Source organism: Diaporthe citri (assembly GCF_014595645.1).
Source record: "Diaporthe citri strain NFHF-8-4 chromosome Unknown scaffold_10, whole genome shotgun sequence".
Classification (NCBI taxonomy): Eukaryota; Fungi; Ascomycota; class Sordariomycetes; order Diaporthales; family Diaporthaceae; genus Diaporthe; species Diaporthe citri.
In genome coordinates, this window is record NW_025064855.1 from 1,755,579 (window position 1) to 1,770,638 (window position 15,060).

General features: G+C 54.9%; 4 protein-coding genes across 4 annotated transcripts; 2 read left to right on the top strand and 2 right to left on the bottom strand.

Annotated features, from left to right (window-relative positions):
• Positions 1–744: 744 nt before the first annotated feature.
• On the bottom strand, positions 745–3,767 carry INS49_003703 (uncharacterized protein; the record flags this gene model as incomplete). Its single annotated transcript, XM_043164494.1, has 4 exons — positions 745–1,935; positions 1,987–2,592; positions 2,950–3,189; positions 3,405–3,767. The coding sequence occupies 4 exons, from the start codon at positions 3,765–3,767 to the stop codon at positions 745–747; spliced, it is 2,400 nt and encodes a 799-aa protein (XP_043019259.1).
• A 1,397-nt stretch (positions 3,768–5,164) lies between these two features.
• Positions 5,165–6,847, top strand: INS49_003704 (uncharacterized protein; the record flags this gene model as incomplete). The annotated part of the gene is made up of 3 exons (XM_043164495.1): positions 5,165–5,315; positions 5,454–6,502; positions 6,599–6,847. 3 exons carry the CDS (start codon positions 5,165–5,167, stop codon positions 6,845–6,847), a joined length of 1,449 nt encoding a protein of 482 aa, XP_043019260.1.
• A 3,575-nt stretch (positions 6,848–10,422) lies between these two features.
• On the top strand, positions 10,423–12,335 carry INS49_003705 (uncharacterized protein; the record flags this gene model as incomplete). Its single annotated transcript, XM_043164496.1, has 2 exons — positions 10,423–11,296; positions 11,353–12,335. The coding sequence occupies 2 exons, from the start codon at positions 10,423–10,425 to the stop codon at positions 12,333–12,335; spliced, it is 1,857 nt and encodes a 618-aa protein (XP_043019261.1).
• An 838-nt stretch (positions 12,336–13,173) lies between these two features.
• INS49_003706 (uncharacterized protein) lies at positions 13,174–14,777 on the bottom strand (the record flags this gene model as incomplete). The annotated part of the gene is made up of 2 exons (XM_043164497.1): positions 13,174–13,178; positions 13,343–14,777. The coding sequence occupies 2 exons, from the start codon at positions 14,775–14,777 to the stop codon at positions 13,174–13,176; spliced, it is 1,440 nt and encodes a 479-aa protein (XP_043019262.1).
• Positions 14,778–15,060: the final 283 nt, after the last annotated feature.

The window sequence follows — 15,060 nt, forward strand, 5'->3', positions numbered from 1 at the left end:
CAGTTGTAAAGCTCACTCAAATACCTAGGTATTTAGTGGAGTATCCACAGCCCAACAGAATCAACGTACGTTTCAACAAATACTGCATGCGAGTCTGCTAATATTACTGAGACGGGTACAGAACATGCTCCCCTGCTCTAGAATAGATCGAGCTTTCTCGGAATCCGCAGTCTAATCCCCCGTCACACGATGTTTGGCACCTTGTAAGTAGGGTAAATGATAAGGCGAGTTGCTGTTTGAACCATGATCCCAGGCGTATATTTCATCCAAATCGAGGATCAGCTTCCTGACAGAGCACCTGTCTTCAAGTGTGAGCAGGCCAAAACAGCAACTTGTGTATTCCAGGCAGTTCGCATGACAGAAATTTATCCATAAAACATTCGTGATTCTCGTACAAGATCATTAAAACAAAAGCAGGCCGGGTATACTTAAAACCGTCGTTATACCAACCAGACCAATCCTTCCGGGAACCTATATCCTCGTCCATGTGTTGGGTATCCTTCATATCATCATAGCGTCGTTACCCTCCCTATCTGCCCCAGCCTGCCCATACCAAAATTTATGCGTTTCCATTAGCATTTTATCAACCAGTCTGTCTATCGCTGACCTTATTATTCCCTGTGACCCACATCATTCATGCCTCGTCAATGTCTCACAGAAAGAGAGAGGTGGAGTCAGGGTGTTGTTCCAAGAGCTTCGCACCGGTCAAGGTCATGTGGCAGCTGCAACACCATCGACCTCTTTTCAGAAGATATCATCTTCGTCGTCCAGGACGTCCTCCCACTTCCTCGCAGTCAGTTTCCGAGGCCGGACGCGCTTGACTGGACTGCCACTCGCATCTGCCCGGCTCCTGCTATTTGCCCGGCTGTTGTTGGCACTCGCAACCCTCCTCAAGTCGTCCTGACCCTCCCGTAGGCTCAGGCTCTCCATCCGTCGCTGGAGACCTTCGGGCTGGGCGTTCTCGTTGACTTTTCGGCCAACGCGGCCCGAGTGCACCGACCTAGGACTGCTATTCGCGCTTGTAGTGATATCCTCCCTCTCAGCCAACGGGGCTCGTTTACTGGGAGTGCGCCCTGCAAGCTCCCTCTTGAGGATCGTGACCTCGCGGCGCAGTCGTGCGTTCGCCTGTTCCAGGTTTTCGACCAGCACGTTTTCTTTGTTGACGATGCAGTCGTCGTCGCTCGCATCATTCACAGTGATTTGTGCTTCCAGACTCCTTTCAAAGACCTCCAACTTTCGGTCCCAATGCTCCTCTCCCCTCTCGACTGCCATCTGCATCGCTGCCTTCCACCGTGAGAGCTCCACAGCGAGGCGCTGATCGAACTCTGCGGCACAGTCTTCGCGCACCACCTGCTCAAGCTCCAGCATCTTGTCTTCCATGGTAAGTAGATGCGCCTCGGCCGATGCCCGAGCCTCTTGCTCACGTGCCAACGACTCGCGCAGATGATTGGTCTCCTCAGCAAGCCGCGCAATCTCCAGAGCCGCATTCTCCATAGTGACACGGTCTTCGGAGGGCGTAACACTGTGCGGCGTAAGAGTCCGATGCATTTTTGGGCTCAAAGGTCCTGGTGGGAAGAATGGCGATCGCTGGAACTGCTGGGTCGGAGACGAGATGGGGCTTGAACATGGCTGAGTTTGGTTCGAGTTCCCGCCCCAGGCCTGGCCCGTGGGGTACGCATGCGCAGCATTTGCCTGCAAAATCGTTTCTGTTATCGATGGGATGCGTGGTACAGTGACCTCTCGGGCGAGGGCGCTGTATCGGAGGATTTGTGATGTCGCGTTGAAATCACCGTGCGGGTCCGCGGTCACAACCATCACAGCCTTTTGCGGATTTCGGCGGATAGATTGGGATTGACTTAGCGAAGAAGGAGACGGGAAAGAGTTCGAGAACAGCAGCTCAGTAAGTTTGCATTGCCGAAACGGCACGACGCCTTGCTGCAGTTGCATGTCAGTCACCGACCCCCGGAACCCTGAGGAACTACTTACCTTGCTGTTGCTTCCAACGTCACTCTGCATCTGCAGGCACTGGCCGAGATACATCAGACTCTCATTGATTTTACCTGCTTCAGCAAGTGTCGCACCAGCCGTCTTTGCGTCCCGTGCCCTCTCGCTGCCAGCGAGATCAACAATTGTTAGCGTGCTGCCTCCCCATGGATATTGGTGCCGCTTGCTGCTGGACCTCGGCCGCTTCTTGACTTCGACGCTGAAAAAGCCGTGGCTGCGTGAGCTGGCACTATTGCTGCCGGTACCAGCGACCCTTCGTTCATGCAGCCCTGCCTCGAGAACCGTGAGTGCCTGGTTCAGGTTGCTGCAGATGACCTTGCGCAGACCGGCGACCAACTTCCGATCAGGGGATTGTTCGGTAGATTTGAAAATCAGGGGCCGCCGCCGAAATTCTTTTGTGGCCGCGGATTTGACTGGAGGCGTCAAGAGGTCAAAGATGCGGTCATTATAGACTTCGTACATCGAGACCAAGACCAGATATTCTGCTGCAGGATCAGATGAGACGTTGACTGTACTGATGTCGGGGACCTGCGGGAACGCCAAGGGCCGGTTCAAGAGCTTTCGAGGTGTCGGTGGGATTGAATCGCCCTTGAGGTTGAATGGTTCAGCACTTCTCTTCTTGCGACGAGTGGAGGCAGTAACGCCCATGTAATGCTTCGAAGGAGATTTGTATGGGGTATTGACATTCGCGACCCGCACTTCGAGCGGCCGGCGGTTGTCCGTCATGGATTGTGTATTGCCATGGGGAAAGGCACACCAATCACGACGCAACCGCTCAGGGGTATTTGGGGGGGACACAGTATAGTCCTCCCTACAAACAAGACGAACACTCTTTGGGCGGGAATTGCGAGAAGGGGTAGACGGCTCAGAAACCTGAGGTAGCTCAGGACAGCAAACATCTGGAATAAAAGCAGAAGGCTGAGAAAAGGAATCATGGGGCCGTACGAGGGGTGTTGGTGCGCGGGACGAGGGGCGCGGGCCGCCTGAAGGGTCCCCATACACAGTTTCGATGAACGTGCTTGCGCTGGATATTGATGCCTCTGAGGCATCTGATGCGTTGATGGAAGCCTCCAGCTCTGGCTTGGTGTCGATGTCGATGAGGTTCTTCCCAATAGATCGGAAAATGACATCCAGAGACAACTGGGTCATGCCGCGTTGTGACCGAGAACCAAGGATCGTATGCGACTGTGAAGTAAGACAATTAGTGACGTCGTCCCGTACACAAAGTAAAATGGCACACATTTCAGGCACCCACGCCACGGTGTGTGGTGTGTACCACGCCTCCGTCGTTGTCACCACGAGAATCTTGAGCTCCCGGCATATGGGCAGTAGACGCCCCAGCCAGAATTCCCGAGACCAACCCTCTGCTCCAACCCTCAAGCTGAAATTGCAGAACATACCTTGCCAGATCCACTGACTCCCAGTGTTGCTAGAAGTGCATCAGTGCCATCGCCGCCGTGTGGTGCCAAGACACCCTCGACGAGGGGAACAACATTGGTGCAGTGGAAGACGTCGAGTTGGGTGGCGTCCTCGGTGAAGACCTGGGTGAAAGCAAACTTCTCGACTGCACGTCTTCGATCATTTGGGGGGTTGAGGGTGATGTGGGTTGGTGCCGTGGATGGGGTGTCGGTTGAAGGAGGCTCCACGGTGAGGAAGCGCTCAGTTGTTGCTGCCCCAGCCTGAGGTGGTCGAAGCCGCAGGTAGACTTGGAAAAGATTGTGGGATTTCTGGGCCGTAGAGGGCCCCGTGGACGCGTTGTCCATGGTTTCCGTGAGCTTTCCGGCCGTGCAACAAGCCGTGAGAGCAGAATGGAAGACGGAAGAGCCAAGTGCTGGTAGCGACCGAATGAAGATTGAAGAAGCGGGGATGTCAGACGGAGCAGACAGGCAGATGCGCTCTCAGACTCAGGAGTGGCTGGACGTGGGTGGATACCGATGGCTGGGAGAAAGAGTTCAAGATGGCTGTGACAAGGTGCAGACGAAACATGCCAGATGGAACAAACCCGACTGTCTGCAATGCGGTTTCAATTCCAGTTCCAAATCAGGATCCAGATCCAGATGGAGCTACGTACTATGTAGTCTACATGTGTACATGCCCAAAGAAAACAAAGCACTGGCCGATCGGCGGGGCAACCACCCCTGTTGACGATGGCCGATAACCGATAAGAATTGCAAGGGGCAGGGGGTTGGGGCCTTGCGAAGGTCCGTGGCCAAGCTAATGCCCAAGGAGGTCTAGCTTCTCGGGTCAGGCCAGTCACTGCCACCAGCTCCCGGGAGCTCTGGCTGCCAAGACTGCAACGGCCCTCTGAAAAGATGCCTCAAATCACTTGCAGACTGCAAACACGGCACCGCACTGCAGCAGCGTTGAAACTCTGTTCCACTTCTCCCCGTCTCTCGAATTGAGGGACAACGTTCAATGACCGAACCTTCACAACCCCAATCAAGTAAACCGAATCTCGCTCGGATCACGATTGCCATTACAACTTCACCCAGATGGGATCACATAACCCGGTTGCGCTCGGCCGATGGTCACGATGTGCGTCACCTAGCATCATCTGGCGTTGACCTCTTGTCTGCCTGCATACCGAGGTACCTGGACTGCCTATGTACCGTACCGCTCCTCGCTGCTCTTCGTCGACTGCCGCCCCGGCGGGCGTGACTCGCAGTCGAGGCCCAAGCCTTCTTGGCCTGTGGACTTGCTTTGAACTCATGGTCTGCGCAGCGCGGCAACCCGATTCCCCGTTAAATAGAGTTCGTCCGACCAAGATAATATAATTGGGTATCATCTGAGCGGGCGTCCACAATGCAGCACACCTTATCTCTCACCCCGCCGAGCATCTCAGCCTGCATGGACCCCAGCGCTCACATGGCTCACATGGCTCACATGGAGGGCAATCAATAACGTACTCGTCCATGATCGTCCTGGTGCTACCTGCTGCAGGGGATCTCACCCACAGCCGCCCCCATTGACCCAATGCTGCTGTTCTCGGTTCAATCCGACTCTTCCGGAAAGTCAGAGCTGAAGTTCAATAAATCCTTCCACATCCTTCGCCAACCTTGTGCAGCCAGTCTGTCTCTGAAAATGACATTGCGTTTCGTGAAGGTTCGACCCCGCCTGCGCCAAAGCCGCCCTACGTCGGCGGAGAGACTCGTCTCCCAAGATGGCCTACGACGACCTTGTTGCCAGGTTCACTCTCGCCGGCAGCATGACCTCGTGTATTGCCACGTCCTTTGTGCTGCTCTCCTATCTCGTCTTCCGGGACCAACAGCATTCCTTCAGACACGCTCTGATTCTGAATCTCGCCCTGGCTGGTACGCTTCATCCCAACTGCTGATGACGTCTCGTTGTCCGGCGCCTCACGTCGGCCCCTCGAGTCACTTACTTCCTGTCCGGAGTCGATATCACATGCCGTCATTGGATAGTGGAACTGACTTCGCAACCTTCTGCAGAGTTCATAAATACCCTAAACAACTCCATATCGGGCTTCATCTATGTTGGGACTAAGAAGCTCAACCCTGGTCCTGCTTGTACTGCAAACGGCTTTATCGGGCAACTTACTGTACAAGCAGTGGACTTCACTATTCTCGCTATTGTTCTTGTCACGCTCTTGACCATAACACGTAAAACCTACCTTCCCGATGTCTCGATATGGGCGAAAGCACTCATCTGTGCCTCAACATGGATCGTGCCCGTCATCACCAGCGTCGTTGCCGTCTCACTCAATGCGATGACTCCTGTCAGCGGGAACTGGTGCTGGATCACTGCGAAACGTCCCGACCTACGATATGGCCTCACCCACGGCTGGCGAATCGGAATCATCTTCCTAACGGTTTTGCTTTACGCCTATATCTGGTGGTTCGTCCATCGCCACTTTAAGGCTTTGTTCGGGTCTCGCAGGGGCGCTCGATACGGTTACAACCCTGTCACTGGCGCCGTTCATACGGAAAGTGGTAGACTGACGAAAGAGCGGCTGGAAGAGTCGCAAGGCACAACATTGATTGGAGAAGTTGAGACGAGACCGTTGAGCGACATCAGAAACCCGCCGAAAGATTCGAGGGACAGCAGAGACGACGTGACCATGTCAGACTTCTCGCTGCCGATCCAGGGGATTGAGGAGGTCACTAGCACGGAACGAGATTTTGTGTCAACTGTGACACCACCGGCACCGACTGTCGGCCACGCGGAGGGGCAACGCAACTACAGTCGGCACTTTGCCGCTGCTGAGAGCGACAAACCCGAGATCTGTCCCAGGGTCAGACACTCGGTCGACGTGCGAGTGAGCTTCGCGAAGAGGTCATACTCGTGGCTTCCGCCTGGCACCCCGCCAGGTTCTTCCAACCCGATCACCCCACACACGGAGACTAAAATATCCTCCACGCGCTGCTCGCGCGCGGCGCCGTCGCAGCCTACAAGGCACATGTCTGTCTCGCGGCATGACCACGGACCTCCGTCCCGAGCCCACAAAGTCGAGAAGGAGATTCGACGGATGCTTTTGCTCGTGAGTACAAATCCCTATCTCGGTACCTAGCCCGATCCCATGCGCTCAGAAAGCGTGGATTTGGGCTCTGCAAGACATAGAACTAACAGACGGCAGAACGCGTACCCGACCTTGTACGTGTTACTCTGGATCCCAGGCATCGTCAACAGGCTCATGGAGGCAACGGGCAAGACTCCCTCGAATCCGCGTGCTGTTGCTGCCCTGCAGAGCACCAGCCAGTTCGTTGGGTTCGCCAACGCCATAACCTTTGGGATAAATGCGACAATGCGGCGGCGCATTGGCTCGGCGGCCGTGAAGGCGAGGCAAACGTTGAAGACGAGAACGGAGGCATGGTTGAGCGTTTAGCCTGCGGCGGCCGATGCATGACATTTATGCTTTGTAACAATGATAGTGATAACTACCCGATCAAATGACAGAGCCCAAGAACTGGGGTCGGGAATAATTAGCGATACATGCTATAAATCTGGAGATGGTCTTGCATGACTCGACGTAGTTCTACTCGGGCGGCAGAAGCCAATGCTCCCACGACAATAGATTCGCGCTTCAACGCAGAGCCTCGCAGGTGGTAGATGAAGGTATCCCATCACCAACAGTTTTACATAAGCGCAGCGCTCTAGAACCTGAATTAACCTGGCCATTCGGGAGTTTGATCTCCGGAAGGACAGTTGGGATTGGCAATTTGGCAAATTTACACTGTATCAATGGAGCTTACCAGGATGGGAAGTCATCTTGCGGCTTGGAACAGAGGGGGCAGGGATCCATGGATGCGGGGAATAGAAATTTAGGGGTCCTGGGTCACGTCAGACCAAAAAAAAAAAATTGTGACCAGTGAGTGAGCCAGACAATAGGATAAACTCCCGAGGGGCCCTTGAAACACTGTGACAAAACTTGACGACTGAGCAAATGTTTCATCACGGCTGTTCCGGTAATTGTGATTTTGTGAAGTTGGGTTCCCAGTATTGAGGGTGTAGCCTTTTTCCTGGTTGGGTCATCTTGATGTGTGCCGTCATCAAGGTGCCTTGTCGATGAAACCAAGGCAGACCTGGCGTCCGGGGGGGGGGAGGGCGGCAAGGCGGAGGAGGCCGAGATGCATGCTGCTTCCCAAAAACCGGTCCCGCGCCAGACGCCGTTCAGACAAGAGGCGCCGTTTCGGTGGGTAGCCGAACTAGGGGAGGGCTCGATGTCCAATGGCGCGATTCTCCGTGTTGAGTCATGAGACTAAGTCCCTCTTTTGGGGGGCTTCAGGGCAGAGAGCAGGGTGTGGATGATTCACATCACTGTCGCCATCGTCATGAGGATCGCAATGCGAGGGGCACATATCAAGAGCAGCGAGTGGCCCAAGGAGGCTCTCCGCGTGCTCGCAGGTCGGCTGCGTGCCGGCCCAGGTAGCTGTAGTAGTCAGGAACCAGACGACTCATGGGAGCATGCGCGGTTCAAACCCAAATCGCTTCGCGGCGACGGCCCTCAATCAGACCAGCGCAGCATGTGGTGTGGGGCTCGATGCGATCGCCGAAGTGCCCACTTCTCAGGCATGCCAGGCTACTCAAGTCAAGGTATCGCAGCCTTGGGATGCAGACCGCCAGAGTTCAGAAGTCTAACCTGGATTATGGAGCGAGAGACATCAATGTGAGAACCCGAGTGCTGGGTCGACAGAGGATTGAGGGTAGTACAGGGCAAGGAGACTGTTCTGCACCGTCCTTGAGACCAACACGCGAGCTGGCAGAACGTACAGCGTCATACTGTAGATACAGCAGACTGGAGAGGACGCCCCTCCTCATGCAGGAGTACTGTACGTGTACCAATGTATGTAAGGCTTGTAAACACGTTCGAGAACAGAAGTGGAGACAGAGCATCGTCACACCTGTGGACCAGAGCATGATTACTGGTGTCATCATCCCGGGACCATATCGAGAAGGCGACGGATAAATTATGGGGTCTGGACAGGGTGAGGCGAGAAAGCAGTTGAACTGGCAAAGTGACGACGAGGTGACAGGCAGCAATGACAGATCGCCATGCCATGAATTTGTATAGACAGGAACACAGTTATATGACACACCTCACCATGTTTCGCAAAAGACGACCGCTGGCTCCTCTTGAGCTATCCCTGGGTTCCGCAGTTGGCTGCTACAGTATCAGATGGATCTCGCAGAGAGGTAAGACAATGCCTCTTCCCGCTGGAGGCCTGGAAGATGGTGCTGTTGACGCGGAATTGAGTTCTGAGGGCACCTTGCTGCTTGTCAAGCCAAAAGAAACCACTTTGACCCTTGCTGTCAAAATGGCGGTGACCGGCGTCCAGGAGGGACTCTATTGGATGGAGGGCGGGCTCGATGCCGTCTGTCGTTCATGCTGATGCTTGTGCTGCTTGCGCTGCCGCCGCGGCACTGCACGAGATAGCTGCTGTAGGCTAGAATAGGTAGGTCATTGGGTACGTTGTCCAGGGATTAGACTAGGCACAGAACCTGAGGACATGCAGCATGCAGGAGGAAGCAGACTAGGGACTAGACAGTCTAGACAATCTGGACAGTCTGACAGCAAGGAGTCTTCTACGTGCAGCTCCAGCCCCAGCCCCAGTGCTGCCTGCCTGCATGTGCAGGCCCAGCTGTCGTATGAGTCTGAGGGGAAGAACGGGTATGAGTATCAGCCAGGTATGGTTTGTAGCTGGCTTGCGGCTTGGAACGGGCATGAGCAAGAATGAGTCTTGTATGTTGGTCACAGTTCCCCAGGCCATGCATGCGCAACGGTAGAGAAGAGTCACCGGCGGCCGAGATGAGTCGTCCCTGAGAGGTCTAGCTGATGGGTTGGATGGCCGGGTCGGCCTGTGGTTGGGTAGAAGCAGCTGATGATGGTGGTGGTGGTGGTGGTGTGGTGGTGGTACTTGGTAATGGCGATGATGATGGTGCTGATGGAATTAATTGTCGAAACGCCCAAATTGCTGGTGAGACGATTCCCAGAGGTGCGTCTGTCCCTTGCTCGGCTGGGCTACCCCACTGCCGTCCTACTACCTAGATACATACCTAACTGTGTGCCCAGGTAGGCATGTAGGTACCCTCCACTAGCAACAAGGTGGGTGGGTACAAGACTACAACGCTGCTCCCCAGGCTCATTGACCACTCACAGTGCACGCATTGGGGTCCCACCCCAGAAAAAAGTTTCTGGGACCTTGACGAGGCCACTTGAGAAATTTCGGGCCCCTCTCGCTTACTTGCCCTGCCCTGGCCTCCCCTTCTTCTTCCCTTCCTCTTCCTCTCCACCCATACCAAACCACCATCAATCCAAACAGACAACGAAGTCGCCGTACCATCCCCAGAGAATTGAACAAATCCCAACCAAACTTCGTCGAACCCTTTAGTCAATATGTCTTCGGCCGTCCCTGAGCTGTAAACGCCCACTGCGCGGCATCGGTCGCCGTGAAACGTGACCGGTGCCTCGCAGTCCCGCAGCATCAGAGATCAGTCCGAGTCTTTCGACGAAGTTATCCAGACCTTGAAGCCTGTCAGGAGCCTCCTTACCGCACGCAAGGGCACCGCACAACCACGGCACCACCACTGCTGCCGAGTCGAATCGCAGGAAACCAAGAGGCCTGTTCCTAAATCCAACAACTACATCGTCTGCCCTTCCCGACTGGGCCTGAAAGCGTTTCCAACCTCCTAAGACCGAGCTCCACTTTACACCTTCCGCCTCCTCGGATCCGAATACTTGCAGAAGCCATCTTGCTGCTCCTACCGCCCTCAATCCGACCAAGCTCGGTCTCCAGCAGACCCGAACAATCACCCTTAGATACCCAACGAATTAAAGTGCCCACGCCGCCATCGAAGCTCAGCCCTAGCTCGAGGCCCTGACCCGGCGTGATCGACAACCTCTTGCATATCGTCCCGAAACTTGAGAACAGTGTCTTTCGAAAGAGAGTAATAAGCTGTAGCATGCCTCCCAAGATCGTGCTCAAACGGGGCCTGAGCCGAGTGCCCACGGGTGGCAAGTCCATCAAGGCGCCGAAGAAAGGCCCCAAGAAGGCCCCCAAGTCTTCTAAGCAGCGCCGCGCATCCTCATCCTCTTTGTCATCCGCCTCGCTTGACCTCTCCGACGACGAGGGGTATTCTGGCGTGGAGGATGTCAGTGACTCAGATGACGACGAGGAAAATGTATTCGCGGCCGAGGAGGAGCACATATTAGCCAACGCGAGGCAACCTGCCGCGCCAAGCTCCCCTCGGCCGACCTCTTCTGACGTCGACGGCGACGAAGATGAAGCCGCCGCCGATGCTGATGATGACGATGATACAGACGAAAACGAGAATGAGAACGAGCACGAGCTCGATTCTGTGGACGAGGACGGTGATGATACTAGCAGTGTTAGCTGGAACGGCTTCGCGTCTGAGAATGACGAGCCCGCCCCAGCCCAAGTACACACTGCCGAGCCAGTTAGTACAACTCCTGTTGAACGTCACGTCCGCTTTGCGGGCGTCCCCGACTCAGAGTCGGACTCTGACGAGACCGAGGAGGATGTCGATGACTTCTTCCCGGACATTTTCATTGCTCAGGACTCGCTCGACTCTGGGTTCCGCCGGGAGATCGAGCAGGATGACGACGATGATTCGTCCGTCTCTGCAACCTATTGGGACTACTCGGGTGCCGCTGGCGCACCAGACGACTCAGACGATGACCCATATGGGATCGACGAGGAGTATCCCAACATTTTCGGGAGCAGCAACGTGAATGAGCCAAATGATGTCTCGCACTCAAAAGTTCCTGAACTTCCTTTGCCAGAGGATGATGACGATGAATCGGATGGTTATATGTGTGAGTAGCGCCGATGCATGACGTGCTCGCCTTTTGATGCTGATGACTCCTGGTAGCCGATGGTGAGACGACCGAAGAGGATGAACCTGAGCCGGTGCCCCGTAAGAAGCTGATTCCGATTCTGCGTGCTGCGTCTGGGGAGCCGTCCGACTCAGAAAAGTCTGAAGGTGGCACGCCCAAGCCGATCAAGAGGTCGATCAAAAAGCCGATTGTTGTCATGAACCCTGTCACCCGCAAAATGATGGTCATCACGCCACAGAAGAAGCAGCGTCGATTTGATGTTATCCTCGACCCGGTGCAGTTCCAACCAGACTACTTCTCCTATCCCGCCTCCCACCAGACTTCTCCGATCATGGGCAATCCCGGCTCACTCATGATGAGCGCCATGTCGTCTGCCAACTTCTTCGCCGGCGGCATGATGGATTTCCAGACTGTTGGACCTGCCGAGGCTTTCTTTCCCTCGGGCGCCGAACCGTACATGGGAGACGATAGTGAGGACTCCTGGCTGGTGGATGCTGAGCAAGAGGATGAAGATGCCGAAGAAAGAAACCTGAACATCGAGGACTTCCTCGATTTCGGCGATGGCGGGTCGGAGGGGGAGGATGAGGCTGACAAGTCCGACGACGGCAACACCGACGCAACACCTTCGCGCCGCAGTTCCATGGCTCCCAGCGCTTTGAGCGATTCCAACACCGACGTCCATCCGCTTCTGAGCCACCTGACCAACAATGCGGATGCCGTCGGCGCCTTCCGGCGGAATCAGGTCAACCAGCAGCTGATATTGAACGGGCAAGCAACACAGGAGTCTCTTGCTTTCTCAAACCCGTTGTATCATGGCACTCTTCGTGGTATCAAGCACGGCAGTCTGGGAGGCGCAGCTACTCCTCTGACACCGGAACGTCGTCACAAGAAGGTCATGGCAAAGAGCCCCTCGGAGGCTGTCATGCAAAAGCGCAAGGCTTCTGGTCCAGCTGCCGACATCTCTCAGGCCCATAAGAGGCAGCGCAGTATTTCGGACGTGAGGACGATGCACCTCTGAGCGCTACCATGGACAGAGCAGTCCCAACTGCTCTCCCCGTAACGACATAAAATACGCTCATGGACGGCATGGCTGCGTGGTCAAATCGCTGGAAAAGTTGACGAACCCCGCTGTCATCCCTGGCCTGATTTTCCCTTTCTTTCATGGGCGCCAATTCGTTCCCCATATCAATCTGCTTTCTCCTATGAACCTGTCCCAGAATCTCCTTGACATCGAGTCCTGTTTTCTTGCAATGCTCTCTCGAGCTGCAGAGCCATTGTGGCGCCTCGCACTCGCTCGCACATTCAGTCGGCTTTCCTAACTGTCGCTCGATCTATTGCAATCTCACGTTCCATCAAAACCCACCAGTGCTTGAAAAGCGCAGACATCAACAAAAGTTTGGGAGGGTCTAGACAAAATAGAGGTCATGACGGCTAGATGCACACGGACAGCGGTCTGTGTTTAATGTATGCTACCATCATACTATCTGCTGTGCACGACAAGGACTATGAAACGGCTGCGGCCTGGATGGGATGGATACGGTGCTCGAAAAAAAGGCTTGAGAAATACTATTCCAAAAGCAATGAAAATTCATTTACTACTTAGCTGGCTGAATTGTTGCCGTGCGATTCGATCATCAGAAGACGCTGGCTGGGCCAAAGGTGTATCTGAAATTGTACGGTCATCCCTCAGCATTCACACAAGGCAAGACCAGTGAGCTCCTTGGCTCCTGGTCTCAGAGAGTTCCGAACTACAGGCTGACTCTGGAGTTGAGCAACAGTACAAGTATATTTTGTCTCATTCAGAGCCGTACCTAGGTAGGGTCTTTGAGCTTCCATGTCCACAACCACACAGGGCTTTATCCTAATCCATATTGGACTAGGTACTGGCCAGCATTTGCCAGTCGACTCCGTAAGTGCCTAAATAGTTATCTTGCAAGTCTGCAAGAAGAGGCCGGGCACCCTCTCTCTCCTTCCTGAACGCATCCCACCACCTGGGGTCTGGCCCCAGAAGTGGCTCATGCCCACCAGACACCAAATCCTTATTGGCCCAACGCATCAGCCTGCCAATCACGAAGTCGTCCAACAGGAATATGCTATTGATGACAGTCCCGGGCAGCAACCGGTCCTTCCTGCGCCTCTGTTCCGCCCGCATCTCGGCTTTTGGGGGGAGCCGGACTTTGCCTGAGAACACGACAACGAGGACCTGGGCCTGGAAGTCGTATAGTGAAAAGGTCGATGCGAAGTGAGAGACGCCTATGAATGCGAGAGTTGGGTCGGGGATGTAGAATATGTCTTCGTGTAGATTGTGAACCGTCCTGCCGTCGGCAGTAGTGACGACCGTTTCGTCTGCGTCTTGCAAGGCTGTAGTATCCGGTTGTTGTAGCAAGGGACCAAGGAATGGAAACACGGTCAGGTAGCCCGTCGCAATTATGACATGGTGGATTTCTTCTATGACCCGACCATCTTGAAGGCGTGCCTTCCCTGGAATGGGCCTGTCATCATCTAAAGTCGTCGGGCCTAGCGTGCGTTGAGCCACGTTGCCGCCCCCGAGAGTAAACTCGGCGACCATGGCCACTTTCTCGGCATTTTCGTGATTCACTTTGTCTCTGAAATCAGCTCTGGTGTCTCTGGCGCTCTGGTAAACCCGGGCGCCGTCCTTGACAAGCTCGTTTGCGATCTCCAAGGCCGAAATGTGCGCCCCGATGATCAGCACCGTTCTGCCACGGTAGGGCGCGGGAAAGCGGTATTGCTTTGCGTGCGTCACTCGGCCTGGGAATCTGCGCTTCCATGTGGAGAGTCCTGGTATGTCGGGCACACGCGGCGGGCCGTATCTGCCTGAAGCCACCACAACGGCGTCAAAGCTCCAGGACTCCTTGCTTAGTGTGTAGCTCGAGGAGGAAGCAGTCAGCTTCGAGGTCTGGATCTGCCATTTGTCGTCCTCGGCGCCCTTGAGAACCGATTCGACCTGCGTGCGGTAGAGAATTCTCTCCTGGACGTGATGAATCCGAGCAATTCGCTGAAGATAAGCGACCACGTCGGTATGATCCAAGGGCGCGCGTTTCCCCTCCGGCCAGTCCTCAAGCGAGGTGCGCATGATTCCCTCACTGCCCCGGCTCTTCATATTAGCATACACTGGGCCCGGTGGGTCGAATATTTTCAGCGCGCCCTCGAGGTCCAGTCCACTTGCTCGCAATTCTTCTAGTTCATGCCAGTCTGCGGCCGGTGGTCGAATGTTGGGAAACGGCGGGTCCCGATCTGCTTGTGGGCTGAACTTCCAGGCACCACCAGGACTGTCCGATCGCTCGAAAACAGTGACATTCATTCCAGAACGCAGCAAATGCGCAGCCGTAACGATGCCGCTGAGGCCGGCACCGATAACCCCCACTGTTCTGATACGAAGAGAAGACGGAGGCGTGCTCATAGTGTCTTTCAGATCATCGGCAAAAGGCTCTTGGGGCATCTTGTCATTATGGCATAAACTGTGGTGTGTGACGAAGTCTCGAATATCATCAAATGTTCCGAAGGAAACGTTGCTGTGTGCTTTGGCTAGAAGGGGGAGGGGCCGAAGGCGGGCCACCGAAGAGCAGGTAAGTAGTATCTTAGTAGACGGTCTGGGGGCCCTTCGGGGCTCTGAGCGGGGACCGGATAACTCGCCAGTGATGTTGTGTATTACTGCATATGTACTCTGCACGGTAGTCACCATTTATAGGGAATAATTGGCTCGGTCGAACGACCGACATATT